Source organism: Patagioenas fasciata, chromosome 1, assembly GCF_037038585.1.
Source record: "Patagioenas fasciata isolate bPatFas1 chromosome 1, bPatFas1.hap1, whole genome shotgun sequence".
NCBI classification, from domain to species: domain Eukaryota; kingdom Metazoa; phylum Chordata; class Aves; order Columbiformes; family Columbidae; genus Patagioenas; species Patagioenas fasciata.
The window spans coordinates 121243506-121258216 of NC_092520.1; the positions used below are offsets into that span (position 1 = coordinate 121243506).

Genomic DNA, 14711 nt, shown 5'->3' on the forward strand with positions numbered 1-14711 from the left:
CTCCATGCAGTTTTCAGCAGAAATAACAGAGAAAAATACATAAAATGCTTGTGCTCTGATCTCTAGCTTTCTAACTTCTTATGATTGAAGAGAGCCAGGAAGCTAGCTGTTCATTACAAACAAACATTGCAGGTGAAATGAAATTCATTCACACATCCTGTTCTACAAAGCAGCTACAATTACTTTGAGCACAATTAGGGATATCATGATGCATGACATTAAAAAGCCCTGCACACTTTAAAACACACCAGATCTTTGCCAAAGAAAATAAAAGAAAACAACCCAAAGAACAAAAACCCTCTCTACAGAACTCTCAGAAACATAAAACTCACCAACACTCCTCATAACTGCTAAAAAAAACAAAAACCAAAATAAAATTAGCAGATTGTTAGCAAATACCAAAAGCAGAAAACAAAACAAAGGATGTTTGGGGAAATAACTTCGAGTCATCTTTTCAACAAGGCAGGTACATAATGATTAAACTTGTAAGCATAAAAACACAGATTGCCAGATGCCCATGTGTTGTTTCAGGGAAATGTTGTGGATGCACCAAGCACAGTTTTGCAAATGAAAGGAGAAAGAACTGAACTGTATCTATGTAACAGAGAAATTGAGGAGATGTATCTCAGTTCTACTATACTGGTTTTTATGATAGCATAGAAGAACTTGAAAGGAAAGTTACTCTTCAAATGTTGAACCTGCAGTTTTCATGGACCCAGAAAGAACAGTTCTGTAAAGCTTAGAGGAAAATGTACTGCATAGAAATCAACTGATCAGCTAATTATTGGGTGAGGGCGGAAAAAAACAAAACCAGAAGACACAGGAAGTTAAGACACTGCAGGAGTGACGACCATTTCAGTAGCTAAGCTGACAGAAGGAGGTTATTTCAGAAACTAACAGTGGTATCAAAGGAACAAGACGGGTAAGCCTAGCACATCAGTGTTTCCAGGTTTACTGTTCCCTCTAGTCCCATCCTAGCACACTTTGTAAGTCAGGAATAATCACACCAGGCATATTTTTGGCACCCATCTTTTTATCAGTACATATCTGCTTGATGTTCACAGGATGCTGCTATTCAGTTCTCCACTGCCAAAACTAATTCTGCAGTTGGCAGCACCTGGCTCCCACGTCACTCTCTCCTCCCATCAGTTCCAAATCCTACAAATCCTTTCTTTGGAAGGACATTATCAAGGTCTCCTTTTCCCTAGCTACAATGACTCCTTGTCCCACCGTTCTCATTGTTCCTTAAATTCTCCATACTGCAGCAAAAGGAATGCAGACCCTGACGGCATTATCTCTTGCACGGCACCCACCCCAGCTCCCAAGCAAGTCTCTCCCTTTAGCATATGTGACCTTCCCAATTTTTATCCCTTCCTGCAGTTGCACTTCCAGAGAGGTCACTGGACAGTCTCTGAAGACAGAACAGTGGAGGGCAAGTATCCTGCCTGTAGAGCAGAGTAAGGCCAAGCTGACAACCCTAAAGAGAGTTCAGTAACAGGACCCTGAAGCTTTGAAAGGAGTGAAAGTCTGCTGAAAATAATAAATTGAAAGCATGATGTAGCGCATCTGAGGAGGTTCTACAGACAATTTTTCAGTTAGGTAGAACCTAAACTCAACACCTAAAATAGCTAAATTAAATGAACCAAGAAGTATTCATTAAAATTAAAGACTTCCCTAAAAAGACTGTTAGAAAGGGCTCATCAGTAAAACAAACAAATATGGTAATATAAAGGGGAAAAAAAACAAAACACAGAATAATCTTCACATTGTATAGTAGAACTATTGAATGAAGTGCAACAAAATCAGAGAATGGATTGGTTTTCCAAATCACTGATTATGGACTGGAATGAAAAAGCACAATAACAGCTGACAACAACATTTCTACTTACTGTTTCTTTGCCTCTTCAAATTTATGCAGCTTTTTCCGCAAGCCACCTGATTTAAAGCCTTGACAATGAGCTGCTGGTGCTCCTATGGTGACTATGTCGTAGTTCTGATCTGGGATGGACAAAAAGGACTTACAAATGAAAGCTTGTCATCTTTACTGTGGACAAACAATTGTGGAAAATTCAAAAGCTACTCTGAAACTGATTTTTGTAGAACTTTGTGCCAGTGTTTTGAAGAACATGGAAAACCGAATTGTTTTAGAAGCCCTGGAATTCCTTCAAGTACTTTTGAGGTGAAAGAATCATACTTGAATGCAGGTCCTCTGTTTCTTAATCTAGAAGACTGACAGTGAAAAAGAAGCCTTGAACATTGGTCTTTACACAAAACCTGCTGTTACTGGAATCCATCACATGGCTACATGGGACAAGTGTATCCATGGCTAGTGGGAATTACTGTTAAGAGGGAAAACCTAGGTTATTTATAAAGAAACAAGCTTGATATGAACAAACCAGTGTGATACTGCGTAACTGTACATGATGGTTCCAGATAAAAAATGCACAAGTTTAACAAACACCAGTCAGAACCTTTGCTGTCCTGCTACAATCCAAAATGACTCGAAGGGATACAACAGCTTAATCCAATATATTCTCTAGTACAAAGGCTGACTTGTGTTACCTAGGGCACAGTTAATTCCAGAACCTAGTTTTGCCACCTGTAGGGTAGCGATAACTATACTTACACCTCTTCTTTTGCAAAAAGATTTGAAATCTGAGGATAGAAAGTATTACAAAAATGCTAAGCAGCACTAGTGCTACAGAGCAGTAGTTTGTAGAGACTTGGCTACATGGCTGAGGACAGAAAAATAAATGGAAAGAAAGGTAACAGAATAAGGTGAAAAAAGAGAGAAACAAACAAATACCTGATCCTCCATCATCCTGGACTCTCATTCTCTGTATATGTAAATTTGTAGGAACAAATTCCAATTTTTTATCAGCTTTCAAGCTACTGGCTTTAAATGAAGGACCTGAGAAATGCAGGAGAAAAGTAAGCATAAAAACCCTCTGCTTCTGCTTATGCTAAAACATTCAAAGAGCTTCATTCATCATTTTCTATGTGCCAAAAGTAAAGCAGAAAAAGTAAAAAAAAAAAAAATATATCTTTCTGTTACTGTTCATAACTGTTCTCGATTTTCAGCGTAAAATAAGAGAACGAATGAAGCAGATAAATATAGTCAGATCGTAAGTAAACTCACAACAAACTTTAATAAAGAAATCTAATAATAGTATTTTTTACTCATCAAACTAAAACATTCTGGGTTCCAAATTTCAGAGAAGTGCTAACAATCACAGCTGAGAAGTATCATGTTATTATGAAAAAGAAATCACCTTTATACTGATGCAAGTCAGTTAGATTTTCCTGATAAGTTAAAATAATTGTTTGGTACTGGGTAACTATTTGTCGACGAAGGCTTTCCCAACAAGGAGACAGTTCTCCTAATTCTTCTAGTTCACAAACCCTAGGGAGGAAAAAAAAAAATAAAAATAGGCATTTAGCTCCATTTCCACTTGACCAAGAACGAGTTTCACATTTTACAAATGTAGCACCATCCTCAGCTGGCGCATTCTCAATTCACTCTGGTCTAACGTACTCACCAGACTGGGAATGCTTCCAAATGCATGTCCCAAAGCAGAGCTGTTAGGCTCTAACCCAAGGTAGATAGGTTCCTCACAAGCAGAATACACTGTGTGCCCCCCAGGAGTCTCAGGTGTTGGTCAAAACCGAAGCTTCCCACCTTTCTGTTCTCAAACAATATAACGATTTGCAAATGATGAGCACTGTCATCATGTCAGGTAACTTGGGACTATGAGGTCTTTTTTAGGCCACGTCACTGAACTTTGGTGGCTCTCAAATCAGAACTGTGACAAGGGTTAGGCAGGAGATTAGCATCCATCTATTTGGTAGAAGGAGTATCTGTGCTGGCCAGATATCTACACAACAGTTTTCAAGGTCAGGCAGGAAACGCCTAAGAAGCGTAAGCACTTATAAGGGTTTGGAGAGACTAAAGATGAGTCAACAAAACCTTCATCTGAGATTCTGTACAGTCAGCAACTTACTGCTTTTACTATTTTTTCTTCAGTGCCTCTGTGCATGACGACAGACACATTCCTTGGTAACTCAAATAAGAGCCATATCACTGCTGTATACATGCAAACCAGCCTGAACTCACCTTGCTGCATCTTCTTCTAGAAGCAGCTTCACAAATTGCCTAGGGATGTGCAGCGATAGGACACTCTCAGCCATCTGCTCCAAGATTCTCAAGTGGTTTCCATCAGTGGTTGGGAAGCGATACATTCGGCAAATGGCGCCACCAAACACTAAAGAATTAAAATAATGTTATTTTAGCATAAAGTTTGAGTTGAAAGTTTAGAAAGTCTCTCCTTTTTTAAAGCAAATGGCTTCAATTCACTAACATGCTGTAACACAGTGCTGTAAAGAACTGGTTTAATCAGGCATCAGTCTAGCTTTTCCAAGCATGGTCATTCTGCAATGATCATTCTTGCGGTGTTTTCAGGAAAAGCCTCCAAATGATTTAAAATACTGGTAAGGAAATAAAATGCACATTCAACTTTTAAACTACTTTTACTTTTTTAACACACTGTGCATTTTCCTCTCATGCAATAATTTCCTGGAAAACAAATCTTTCTTCAAGAAATTTCTTCTAAAGCCACTGTTTTCCTCTGTCCCACCCCTCACCTTCCAATGATTGCTTTGGAATAGACTTTGGAATAGACTTTGGAATAGACTAGCAAATTGCATGGAAAATTTTATACAGTCATCTTAATGACAAAAGTTTGCTTCTGCTGTTTTTACTACACAGTTGATAAAATAAAATACACAGATGATAAAATCATTTATTCTTGAATGACCCTCAGAGGGCTGCTCAATCAGCAGCCTGTTCCTATTCAAATGAAGCATCTGCTTAAATAAACGCCCTGGGGCCACGGACAGACAACAAGAGATCAGCTTTTACTGATGCCTAATGCTTACTTGTTATAGGCCACAGCAGCTTACCAGATTTCAGTAGTGCATCTTTCCGTAATGAAGCATATTTGGATCTGATTCCTAAAGATTCTGTTAAACTTTCATCAACTGGCAACACAGTCTAAACAAAAACAAAAATAACACAAGTAGCAAAGAATAAAACTTCAGTGCCAGGGCAATATGCAGCAATGACCCTATTACACAGACTTGAAGGTAATATTTAACAAAATGGATGGTTAAAATAAGTATTTCAAATATGTTTACCACGGGCAAAAAACATTGCAAGCTGGAATAATTAATGAGCTTAAACCCTCCAATGTAAATATTCTTATTTACTTCTACTGCACAGTTTGAAATGCTGTAAAAATTGTCATCCAGCCCATTAACTACTTCACGTTAGTACAGCTCCACAGCGCTTAAAGGTACCGCACCAATATCTGGCAGATACAGGTCTGGCTGGATAGAAAGTGATACTAATCCACATTGTGACTGTGTTACACAGATAGGAGTACAATTATCACCAGAATATTCAGAACACAAGGTTTACAGAATTAAACAAATGCCTAGGCTGAGAAAGCACTATAAATACCTGCTCTCAGCCAAATCTTTGGGGAACAGGAAAAAAAACAATAAACTCCAATATTGAAGTAATATGTTAAGTTTTACTAAAATCTTTTAAGTGAAAATTCTGGAAATTCACAGAGCATTCCCATTACAGATTTGCTTAATGCCAACTTCCAATACACAACATGTAGCGGTCTTCCAATTCTTTGTGAAACTGTTTATCTATGCATCAAGTACGCCAATGCACAATACCACAAGCATATTCTGATGAAGGGCATGAGCTCTTGAAGCTACAGCTTAATCACTGTGAACAAACATTTTCTCCAAGACTTTTAACCCCAAACATGAGCATCAAGAGCTCTGCAAAGCACCAAAACCACTTCATCACCATTAGGCTGCTCTTTACAGTATTTTGAAATTGTAAAGCACTACTAAATACCAAGATGGACAGGAAAGTTGACAGCAGATCTCAACTTATTTCAATACTACCAATCAATCTGCATTTTTCTGAAGCTGATACTCATACTCACCCTTCCATTAATTGTATCGGGTGACCTTGTCACTGGAGGCCTTTGGTCAGTTTTTTCCTCCATTTGCCATCCAATAACTGTAATGTTACCTACACGGTCACTTTCAGCCGACCTGCAACAAATACTCTGCGTTGAGATTTTTTTGGAGGTGGACCTGTTTATCAACAAGGGAACACTTATAAAAGGCTATTAATCTTCAAACTTAATGAACATTTTATATAGGAAGCTTTGCAACTTCATTTTACATATTTTTATAACACATTATTTCAACAGGAAAACGCTCCCCACATTCTGCAGGGATACTGTACAGACCTCCTTAAGAAAGACAACCTAAATTCATGCATGTGTTTCAATACTTCTGTAAAGCCCGAAGTTCAGATTTTACAATTAGTCTGTTGTAGGCAAAAGCAGCTTAAACAGGGAGCAGATACTTGGATGTATGTGCAAACATGTGTGTGCCTATGTGAACCTTTTAACTCTCAATCAGAAGCCTGCTACTTGCCAGCTGCTACTGGTAGAGCTGCAACTGCTAAATTTGGATAATACATGGACTAAATAGAAGTAGCACATCGCAAAACTTCTACTTAATAGAGAAGTCAGCCAAGGTCAGCAATTAGGAGGCTGATCTTATCTTGTGCTTCTGCAAATACACTATTTAGATCGGGAAAACTGGGGGCCTGACATTTCAGAAAGAAAAGCTGATGCTAAAAAGGAGTATTCTGAAAAGAAGTGGTCTAGGGAAGAAGGTGAAGATTCTCAACGGAGCAAAGATCCCTGAGGTAGAGGAAGATCCCGGAGATCAGGGAGATGCATGGAAACAAATGCTGGGGACCCCCAGGGACCTGGCCACTGTCAGCTGAGACAGGTCACTAACAGCTGGGCAGCCACACAGCACAAGCTGTCACAGCGTTCTGTCCCACCTTGCCAGACCAGCAGCCAGAATGACAGGGAGGGAAACTGAGACTGATAACACCATGGCAGAGTGGGGCGTGAGTGAGAGTGACTCAGAGACAGAGAATCAAGTGGGGTAAAAGCTCTAATCTTGCTGGTTTTATATCCACACCAGTACTCAGATCTACCATGGCTGTCATTTATCCTGTCTCAGCCCATGACACACACTAATTTTGGCAGAGACTTTATGTTGTTGTTTTAAGATAGATTCTAAATTGTTGTTTACATGTAAAAATATGCTGAGACAAAAGCACACAGGAGGACTACAAGGAAAGATTTAAGTAGCTAAATCACTCAGTATGTTTATAGATGTTGCTTACATCCAGGGCACAACAACACTTCGTGGAAAAGCTGAAAACCTTATGCATCTCTCAGCCTTGAAAGCTTTGCCCATGTTTTGTTAGTTGTGTCTGGGCTAAGAAATTTCTGTAAGTTTATCATAGTTGCTGTTTCTAGCGCTGATTTTCCTGATACCACTACTGCCATCTTCCTCAGTCTCTTTGATTACACTTTCCCCCTTTAACTGACTCTCCCTTGCCTGCTCTGACACGGATGCCCGTCCTACTTTCAACACCTACTATTACAGCATGCTTTTATGCATCAGTGCTCTCTTTCCTTAATCTCACTTTGCTTTCTTCATTCTTCCCCAACCCTCTGCTTAACTCTGTCCCACACTGGATTTCAAGAGTGTGGTTTGCTTCCTATGATTAGAACCACTACCTCAAGGCCTGGTGTTAGACCCACACCCTCTTTTTCATTCCCTCCTGAGTCACATTACTTCCACAAAAGTTTCCAATACAAATTAAACTAGAAAATTACATCAGCGTTGCTGTCATGTGGCTCCTCCTGTTCCTAGTGGATTATATTGATAAATACACTATTCAGCAACAAATACACAATTCAGCAACAAGTAGGTGTTGAAATAGTAAATAGAGCCTAGATTTATCTAAGCCAAGGTATTCCAAACAGCTAAGATAACCCTCTGTTTCATTGGGTTTCATTCTACCCATCACAGTTTCTTTACACATCAGCACAGTTAAAAATACACAATTTTGCCACTGTCCACAGACACATATGCTGAGGTAATAAGATGAAATGCACAGAAATGAAATTTTTCTTGACAATATTTTATTGGTTTGTAGAACTAGAACCAATGTCTAACATTATTCACTATGTTGGAAAGGTCTTGTTCTACGTGTTTTTATTACCATGCAATATAAAATAGTTTTCCCTTAATAGTGGCCTGGAAATAAAACAAACAAATGGTTTTCATCACATCTTAAGCATGCTTTCTATAATAAAGAATTAATTCCTAAATGGAGAGGAATATTACAAACCTTAGTGTTAGGTGCAACCTGTGATTCTTCTCCTGAAGAAGTTCTTTTACAGTGAACATCCCAGAACCCAACAAATACATCTGAAATAAGATCATTACCAGAATTTTACTTATTCACCTTTACAATGAGCAAAGGCTTCATTCACAGCACTAAAGCCCAAAACACAATTATTATGCACAGAAGTCTTAGAACAAAAATATAATTACATGTGGTCATACGTAACTAATTAAAACCCTTTACAATTAACTAAATTGGGTAATTTCTCAAAAATCTTTTCTTCCTGGAGGACAATAGGCATTTTTCTTTCTCTAGGATTTGAGCAGAGTCATGTCAATATATACAAAGTTAGGCCCAGCAATACAGGAATACTGTAAGCAATGGGGCTCAGAGTGACTAGGTCAACATTTCATGGTCCCTCCCTGACCCAAACTTGGCTCCTCCTGAAGAACCTACCTCTTCTGGAGGTATTGTTTTTCCCCAGAGTCTCCCCATGAAGCACTCTCCAGAGACGGACAGCCCTGCTGCCCCTGAGAAAGTCACGGAAAAGCAGACACCTGTGGCCTGAACCAGCATTCTGGGCAACAGGCTAAGATTAAATGGCCTGAGTTGCCCCACAGATTCAAGCAGCTACATGGGAGGGCTGGCATTTAAAACTTTTTTTCCATAAGGGAAGAAATCTTACCCCTGAACAAAGTCACTAAAGGGGTCAGGGCATGGCAGTTTCTGGAATTTAGCAGCTCTGTTCAAAAGGACTTCTGGCACAGGTTAGAGGCCTTCAGGTAGGGGTGTTGGATCCTGTTCCTTATCTAGTTCAGTGAAAAGGTCCACAACATAAGAGAACAAGAGACAGAACCTCTTCATTTAAATTAGTGGTTCCCAAGCTTGCTGTAGACTAGCCTTATTTGAGAACACTGGCAATGCTCCCCACTCCAATGCCAAGTCCATCTCACAGCATTTTTCCCTCCTTCCCCTGCCCATCTAGCTTTCTCTAGGATCAGTGTTGCTACCCCTTTGTTTCATTCCACAAAAGTTACTATTTTGATCTCCTTGCCTCTCATTTCCTTGCTCCATGCTGACTGGGGAGGCAACAGAAAAAAGAAAACTTACTGTTCCCTGAGATCTGTCTTTGACGTCGTACACAGAGAGTTTGATTTGTGTCATTTGATTGATAAGAGAGTCTTGGAAAAAGGCAATGCTGCTTAGAAAGATAGGATTACTTGTTCCCTGTAACCATAAACATAAAAGGCAAAAATTAATGCAAGGTGATATCTGTTAGGGAGAAATACTACTTTTGTTAGCTTCAATTTTAAATCTAATCCAAGAGTACCTCACCACTTACCTCAATAATTTCGGTCTGTGCATGCTTCGTCCAAAACGCCTGAGGAGGTGTAGTTACACTCACTGCTACAAAACTATTTGGTTTTCGATCTAGCGATGGAGTTAGCAGCTCACTGCAAGCTTTAGATAAATAAATTTAGATTCAGGATGTTTTTCATACTGCTGTAAGACTCTGCACTTTTATAAAAGCAAATTATACACGCTGAGCCATGAAGGGCCTAATATTCATTCTACCACCACGCTATAAAGGCAGACAACACTCACCTTTGTGCATGCAAACAATAAATGTGCAATCAGATCAGCCTGGCACCAAGCTGTAGAACTGTAATTTAAACTTCTTTTCTTCCAACACCTGCCTATGCACCCCCCTGGCACACAGCTCATTAGACCAGAGCACATGCATCGGTTTTCCTCTGGGAATCTCATGAGCATGGCTGCATTTGATTGAAGTCACGCTCCATTAAACCCATTACCAAATGGCATTTTGCCACCAAGAACCAACAGAAGTGCTTGAACATTGATCAGGCAGCACTGCTAGGAGGAGAACTAGTTTGTCACTGTAAAAGGACAGTAATTTATTTCCTCTAAATGCTATTGTGAGTTTAACTGCTGGGAAGGGATTATGGTGAGTAGCAAACAAGTACCAAAAATTTCAGTAAGTGACTCTACACAATTACACTAAACTTCAGAGCCAAATTCTAGCCAGCTAGATACAGGTAACTAAAGCGTGGTCTGACTGCTTCAGCTAGATGCAGAAAGTTAATACTAAAATTTACCCTTGCAAGTAAAATGTTCAAATGTACTCTAAGCAGCTTTGCAGTTCTATATATTTTAATTTATCTGAAAAATATTTAAAGTACCTTAACAGCTCTAGTGAGTTCTTAAGATTATTACTCATAACACAAGTACATAAACCTGAGAAAACATAATGTTAAGAGCACAACCTTCCAAACATTAGTCCACTAGTAAGTCAAGAAAACCATGCTGCAGTTGAAAATGTAGACTGGTTTTTCATGAAGAAAATACTTTTCACTTTTTCTTCAAGTGAAGAATTCACAAGCTTCTTGTCCAAATTTAACCATCCCAGAAATTAGGTCACTTCTGCATCTCACATTATCACTGTGTAGCAAAGACCACAGGAAAGAAGGTATGTGTAATAGTTGGTAGCTCTCAGAAAATATTCTGTCCTAAAATGGTGTTTCCAGCAAATCTTCAGTTTGCTTGAAAACCTGAACTGCTTGATATGCTGAGACTGAAGACAGCTTCACTGTATCTTCACATAAACAAAACAAACATTTAAAAATAATATTAACGTAGCAAAGATTTAAAATTTTATAGGACAGATATTTTATAGGACAGATTACAGATTTCAAAAAACATGACAAAATCAAACTGCTGGTTGCCTATCAAAAGATACTGTACCGGCAGTAAGGAAACTGTACCACACCTCCATGAACAGCAAGGAAAAGTTTCAATCCTTGCCATATCAAAGGCACTTCAAAATCAACTATTAAAAAACTGCACACATACTCAATAGCATGTATCATCAAATTTAGCATAAAAATCACTAAACCTACCTAAACTGAACTCTAAAATTGGCTCATCTGGATCCTGAATGTTTCCTGTAAATCAGAAAAATTAATACAAGATTAGCCAAACATTGCTGTCATGTGAATCCTTACCTCAAGTTGCAGTCATACAGAAAAAGAAATAAAATTTTATAGAGAAAAAATAAATTTTTAATTCAATGAGCCATGACTGGTATTTAGAACATAAGCTAATCTTTGGTATATAAAAATTATTTGATAATCTCATTTGATAAAACACGTTAAAATATGTAAAACTATGCAAGATTATATGGAATATGGGAACCTAAACCACCCAACCTCGGTAGAAAACAGCAGGATTAAAGCCACTTAGTGTCTGAGCCACTATTAACTTCAAATTATGGAATCAGATATGTCTCCTCTGTGATCAGTGAACAGGGAGAAGTTTGAAGTACTTGTCTCTCTCAATAATCAAAGAAAGCCTCTGGGGGCTACAATCCTAATTTTCTCACTATAAAAGATGAAGGATGCAATTCTCAGCTTCCTGAACTCTCTTGAAAATTTTATACAATGTCAAACAAGGAAGTTGCCTAGACTCTTCCTCAACCTTGACATTCTTGGGTTGTTTTCTCCCTCTGCTGCTTATTTTTGACCAACAAACAGAACTACCTAAAATCTAGTTTAATTTCTTTATTTTTCCTTCCTTCCCGCCTTCCTCCTCCAATTTTAATGTTTTTTCTATTTTAAAAATGTCAACTTTAAGATTCTTTTTTTTAAGTATAACTCCTTTATCTTATTCCCTCCAGATAACCAGACACATCTAAATCTTCTATGAACTAAAAGAAAAAAAAAAACAATTCTAATGCATGGTAGGTTCTGTACATACCTGCTAGAGAAAGACCTAGCATGTCAGAGGTGACATCAATGGTGGAGGCCCGTTGCACGGTGCGGGATTTTGCCCCATGGCGGGGACTGTGTTCTCTTGCTGTCATTTTGTCATGAAGAACCCTTCTTTTCTCGCTGCTTGGCTTTACTGATGTTTGTCTTACAGAGCAGCAGAGTGCAGCAGGTTGTCTCCAGCTGCTATTCCTCTCACATTACCACGCTAAACAATAAAGAGAGCAAAAACATCCACCCAAATTTAAGGTCATGATCAGCTACCATACTTTTTAAGAGCAGCAAACCTACTGCCATAAAAACGCCTCAGGTCACTCAAATAAAACACTCAAAGCAGATCCAATGCAGAGTAACTCAATTTGCATGTACATCTGTAGCGTTTTACTGCAAACTGTTGAAGACTGCACCACACACAAGAAAGGCTCTTCTGTCAGAGAATGGGGGTTAAGAGAGACTCGTTAACAGACCAGCTGCTCTTCTCCTTTGTCTAAGTTATTAAACCAGCCTTAATGAAGTTTCCTGGTTTTCATAATCCCCAGGGAGCACAAGTAAATTTGTCAGATGGGGCCTCTGTTTGCAGAGGTAGGACAAGGGATAAAGACGAAGGGACAATGGGTCAGCAGAATGCAGCACAAAAGGGCAGGACATGTTGTTGGTGTCAGCAGGCTGTGTCGTTCCAGGCCACGAGAAAGGGATATTGAAAACTATAAATAAAACCTACGGGGCCAGAGCAACGCTGAAATTCTGGGATGGTGATGGAAAGAAAAAGCAAAAGCGGATGCCTATTGATGTGGCACATGGCAGTCCCTGTGCTCTTCCTTCACCCCTACACTTTATTGGTCTACAGACATCCATGACAATTGTTCTTCCCTCATGACGTCTATGAAGTGAAATGTTATGCTAGCAAGGAAGCACACAGCCTATAGAAAATTTGGTTATGTTGTTAAATGTGATGCTTTCAGTTTGGCTGATAAATTTGAATGTTCCTTCTGTCAGCCACATTAGCACTGTAGCTATGGAACTTTTGTATTAGTTTCATACCATTATTACAAAGTCCATTCATTTAGGAAGTGAGATTAGGAGCAAAATCTAATAAACCTGAAATGTTTATTATACAGTGAGTGACTAATTCCTCTTCAGTTGAGGAACCTAATAATTGGTAAGATGCAGTCTAATCAAATAAAACATCTAGCTTTTACCTGTGTTTTAAACAGGTGTTTTAAAACTGTCTGAAGGCTTCCAAATGAACATCGAACCTGCCTAACTTAAGTCTCTAAATATAACTACTCAGCGTCTCCCTCTGGAGGATTTCAAAAGAATCTCCCTCTCTCCACAGGGAACTCAGGCATTTTCTCAACTAGCACTGGTTCACTGGCTATCTGAAACTCAGATGCAAGTTAAGCATCTAAGACAACTGACTTGAACACAACCCTGGCCATCTACATGAGCTTAGGAGTGAAATTTTAAACTAGGAGCTCATTCTAGAGAGGAAGGAATTTGGGCTGTGTCCACCAGATAGGTCAGTCTATTGCTACTCAGAACTAATAGTTTGCCTCAACAATTCAACCCAGTTCCAAATAGGAAAAATGTAAATTTTTGAGTGGAAGAAGCAGAAATAGAGGGCTCTGAACATCCCATCTCCAAAAGCTTTGAAACTCAGTGACAGCAGACAAAACAACACTCTGTTTATAGGCATAATTTTTGTTAGCCAAAAGTTAAAGCAAGCAGTTTTCCAATTCATACAGAATCACAGGATAGTTGAGGTTTGAAAGAATATCTGGTGTTCATCTAATCCAACTCCCACTGCTCAAAAGCAGAGTCACCTAAAGCAAGTTGCTCAGGACTGTGTCCAGTTGGTTTTGTACAAGTGGTTAAGTGGCTAGTGAATCACCAGGCTTTCTTAAATAGTACTGAATAGCATAAAATTTGGTCAAATAAAACTTCCATCAAAAGTCTTTGCCCATTTCCAAGTATTTCCATTTTACTATCATTTTCCTTTCTTTCAGCAATAGGTTTTCCTTGGTTCGTTCTCTATGTCATGTGAAGTTTAATGGTTTGTAAGTCCATGAAACCTACTGCCTAACAAAACAGAACACCTACAGAAAATGCTTGCAGAGATTTAGGCAGGATAGCATAGCCCCTATCCCAAAATCCTACAAATACCTTGTTAGAGAATAACTAGCATGTTTGCATAGGTACAGTTAAGTTAAAGAGTCCGGTTGTTTTTCAGATAAAATCTCTGTAATTGCCGACATCCTTAAAAAGGGTCAATCCTTGAGAAATTAAAATAGGGTCAGGTATTTTCTTTGTTTTGAAACTAATTCTGTTGAAATATTACTGAGCATAATAACTTTCCATGGCTTTCTAAGTTCTCAACTATTCCGTAAATTGCAACACTGATTTATCAACTACCAATACATTTTTGATTTACTTACACTAATCATACTCACAGAGGGTTCTTTTCCTCATTTGCGAAGGGATTTTGCATATTGTAACATCAGTTAAGTCCACATCTAAAAAATTAACAAAATAATCATCATAAATAAACAATTTTTTTCATACAGCATAAATCACATACAAGGGGCAGGTGCCATTCTCAGAACAACTGTAAAGCTAAA

At 38.6% G+C, this 14711-nt stretch overlaps 1 protein-coding gene across 7 annotated transcripts in view; it reads right to left on the reverse strand.

Annotated features, from left to right (window-relative positions):
- Nucleotides 1-12215, reverse strand: part of INPP4A (inositol polyphosphate-4-phosphatase type I A) — a 46019-nt gene extending 33804 nt beyond the window's left edge. For 3 of the 7 annotated variants that reach the window (XM_065854001.2, XM_071813612.1, XM_065854030.2), the window contains exons 1-12: nucleotides 12083-12215; nucleotides 11227-11271; nucleotides 9651-9769; nucleotides 9419-9535; nucleotides 8312-8391; nucleotides 6024-6135; nucleotides 4960-5050; nucleotides 4115-4262; nucleotides 3273-3403; nucleotides 2807-2911; nucleotides 1890-1998; nucleotides 333-347 (exon numbers count right to left, since the gene is read on the reverse strand). In XM_065854001.2, coding sequence (XP_065710073.1) covers nucleotides 333-347; nucleotides 1890-1998; nucleotides 2807-2911; nucleotides 3273-3403; nucleotides 4115-4262; nucleotides 4960-5050; nucleotides 6024-6135; nucleotides 8312-8391; nucleotides 9419-9535; nucleotides 9651-9769; nucleotides 11227-11271; nucleotides 12083-12188 — 1178 coding nt within the window. In that variant the 5' untranslated portion in view covers nucleotides 12189-12215. Of the gene's footprint in view, nucleotides 1-332; nucleotides 351-1889; nucleotides 1999-2806; nucleotides 2912-3272; nucleotides 3404-4114; nucleotides 4263-4959; nucleotides 5051-6023; nucleotides 6136-8311; nucleotides 8392-9418; nucleotides 9536-9650; nucleotides 9770-11226; nucleotides 11272-12082 lie in introns of all 7 variants that reach the window. The other 4 variants (XM_065853991.2, XM_065854021.2, XM_065854011.2 and 1 more) reach the window with 2 other exon arrangements.
- Between the last annotated feature and the right edge of the window lie 2496 nt (nucleotides 12216-14711).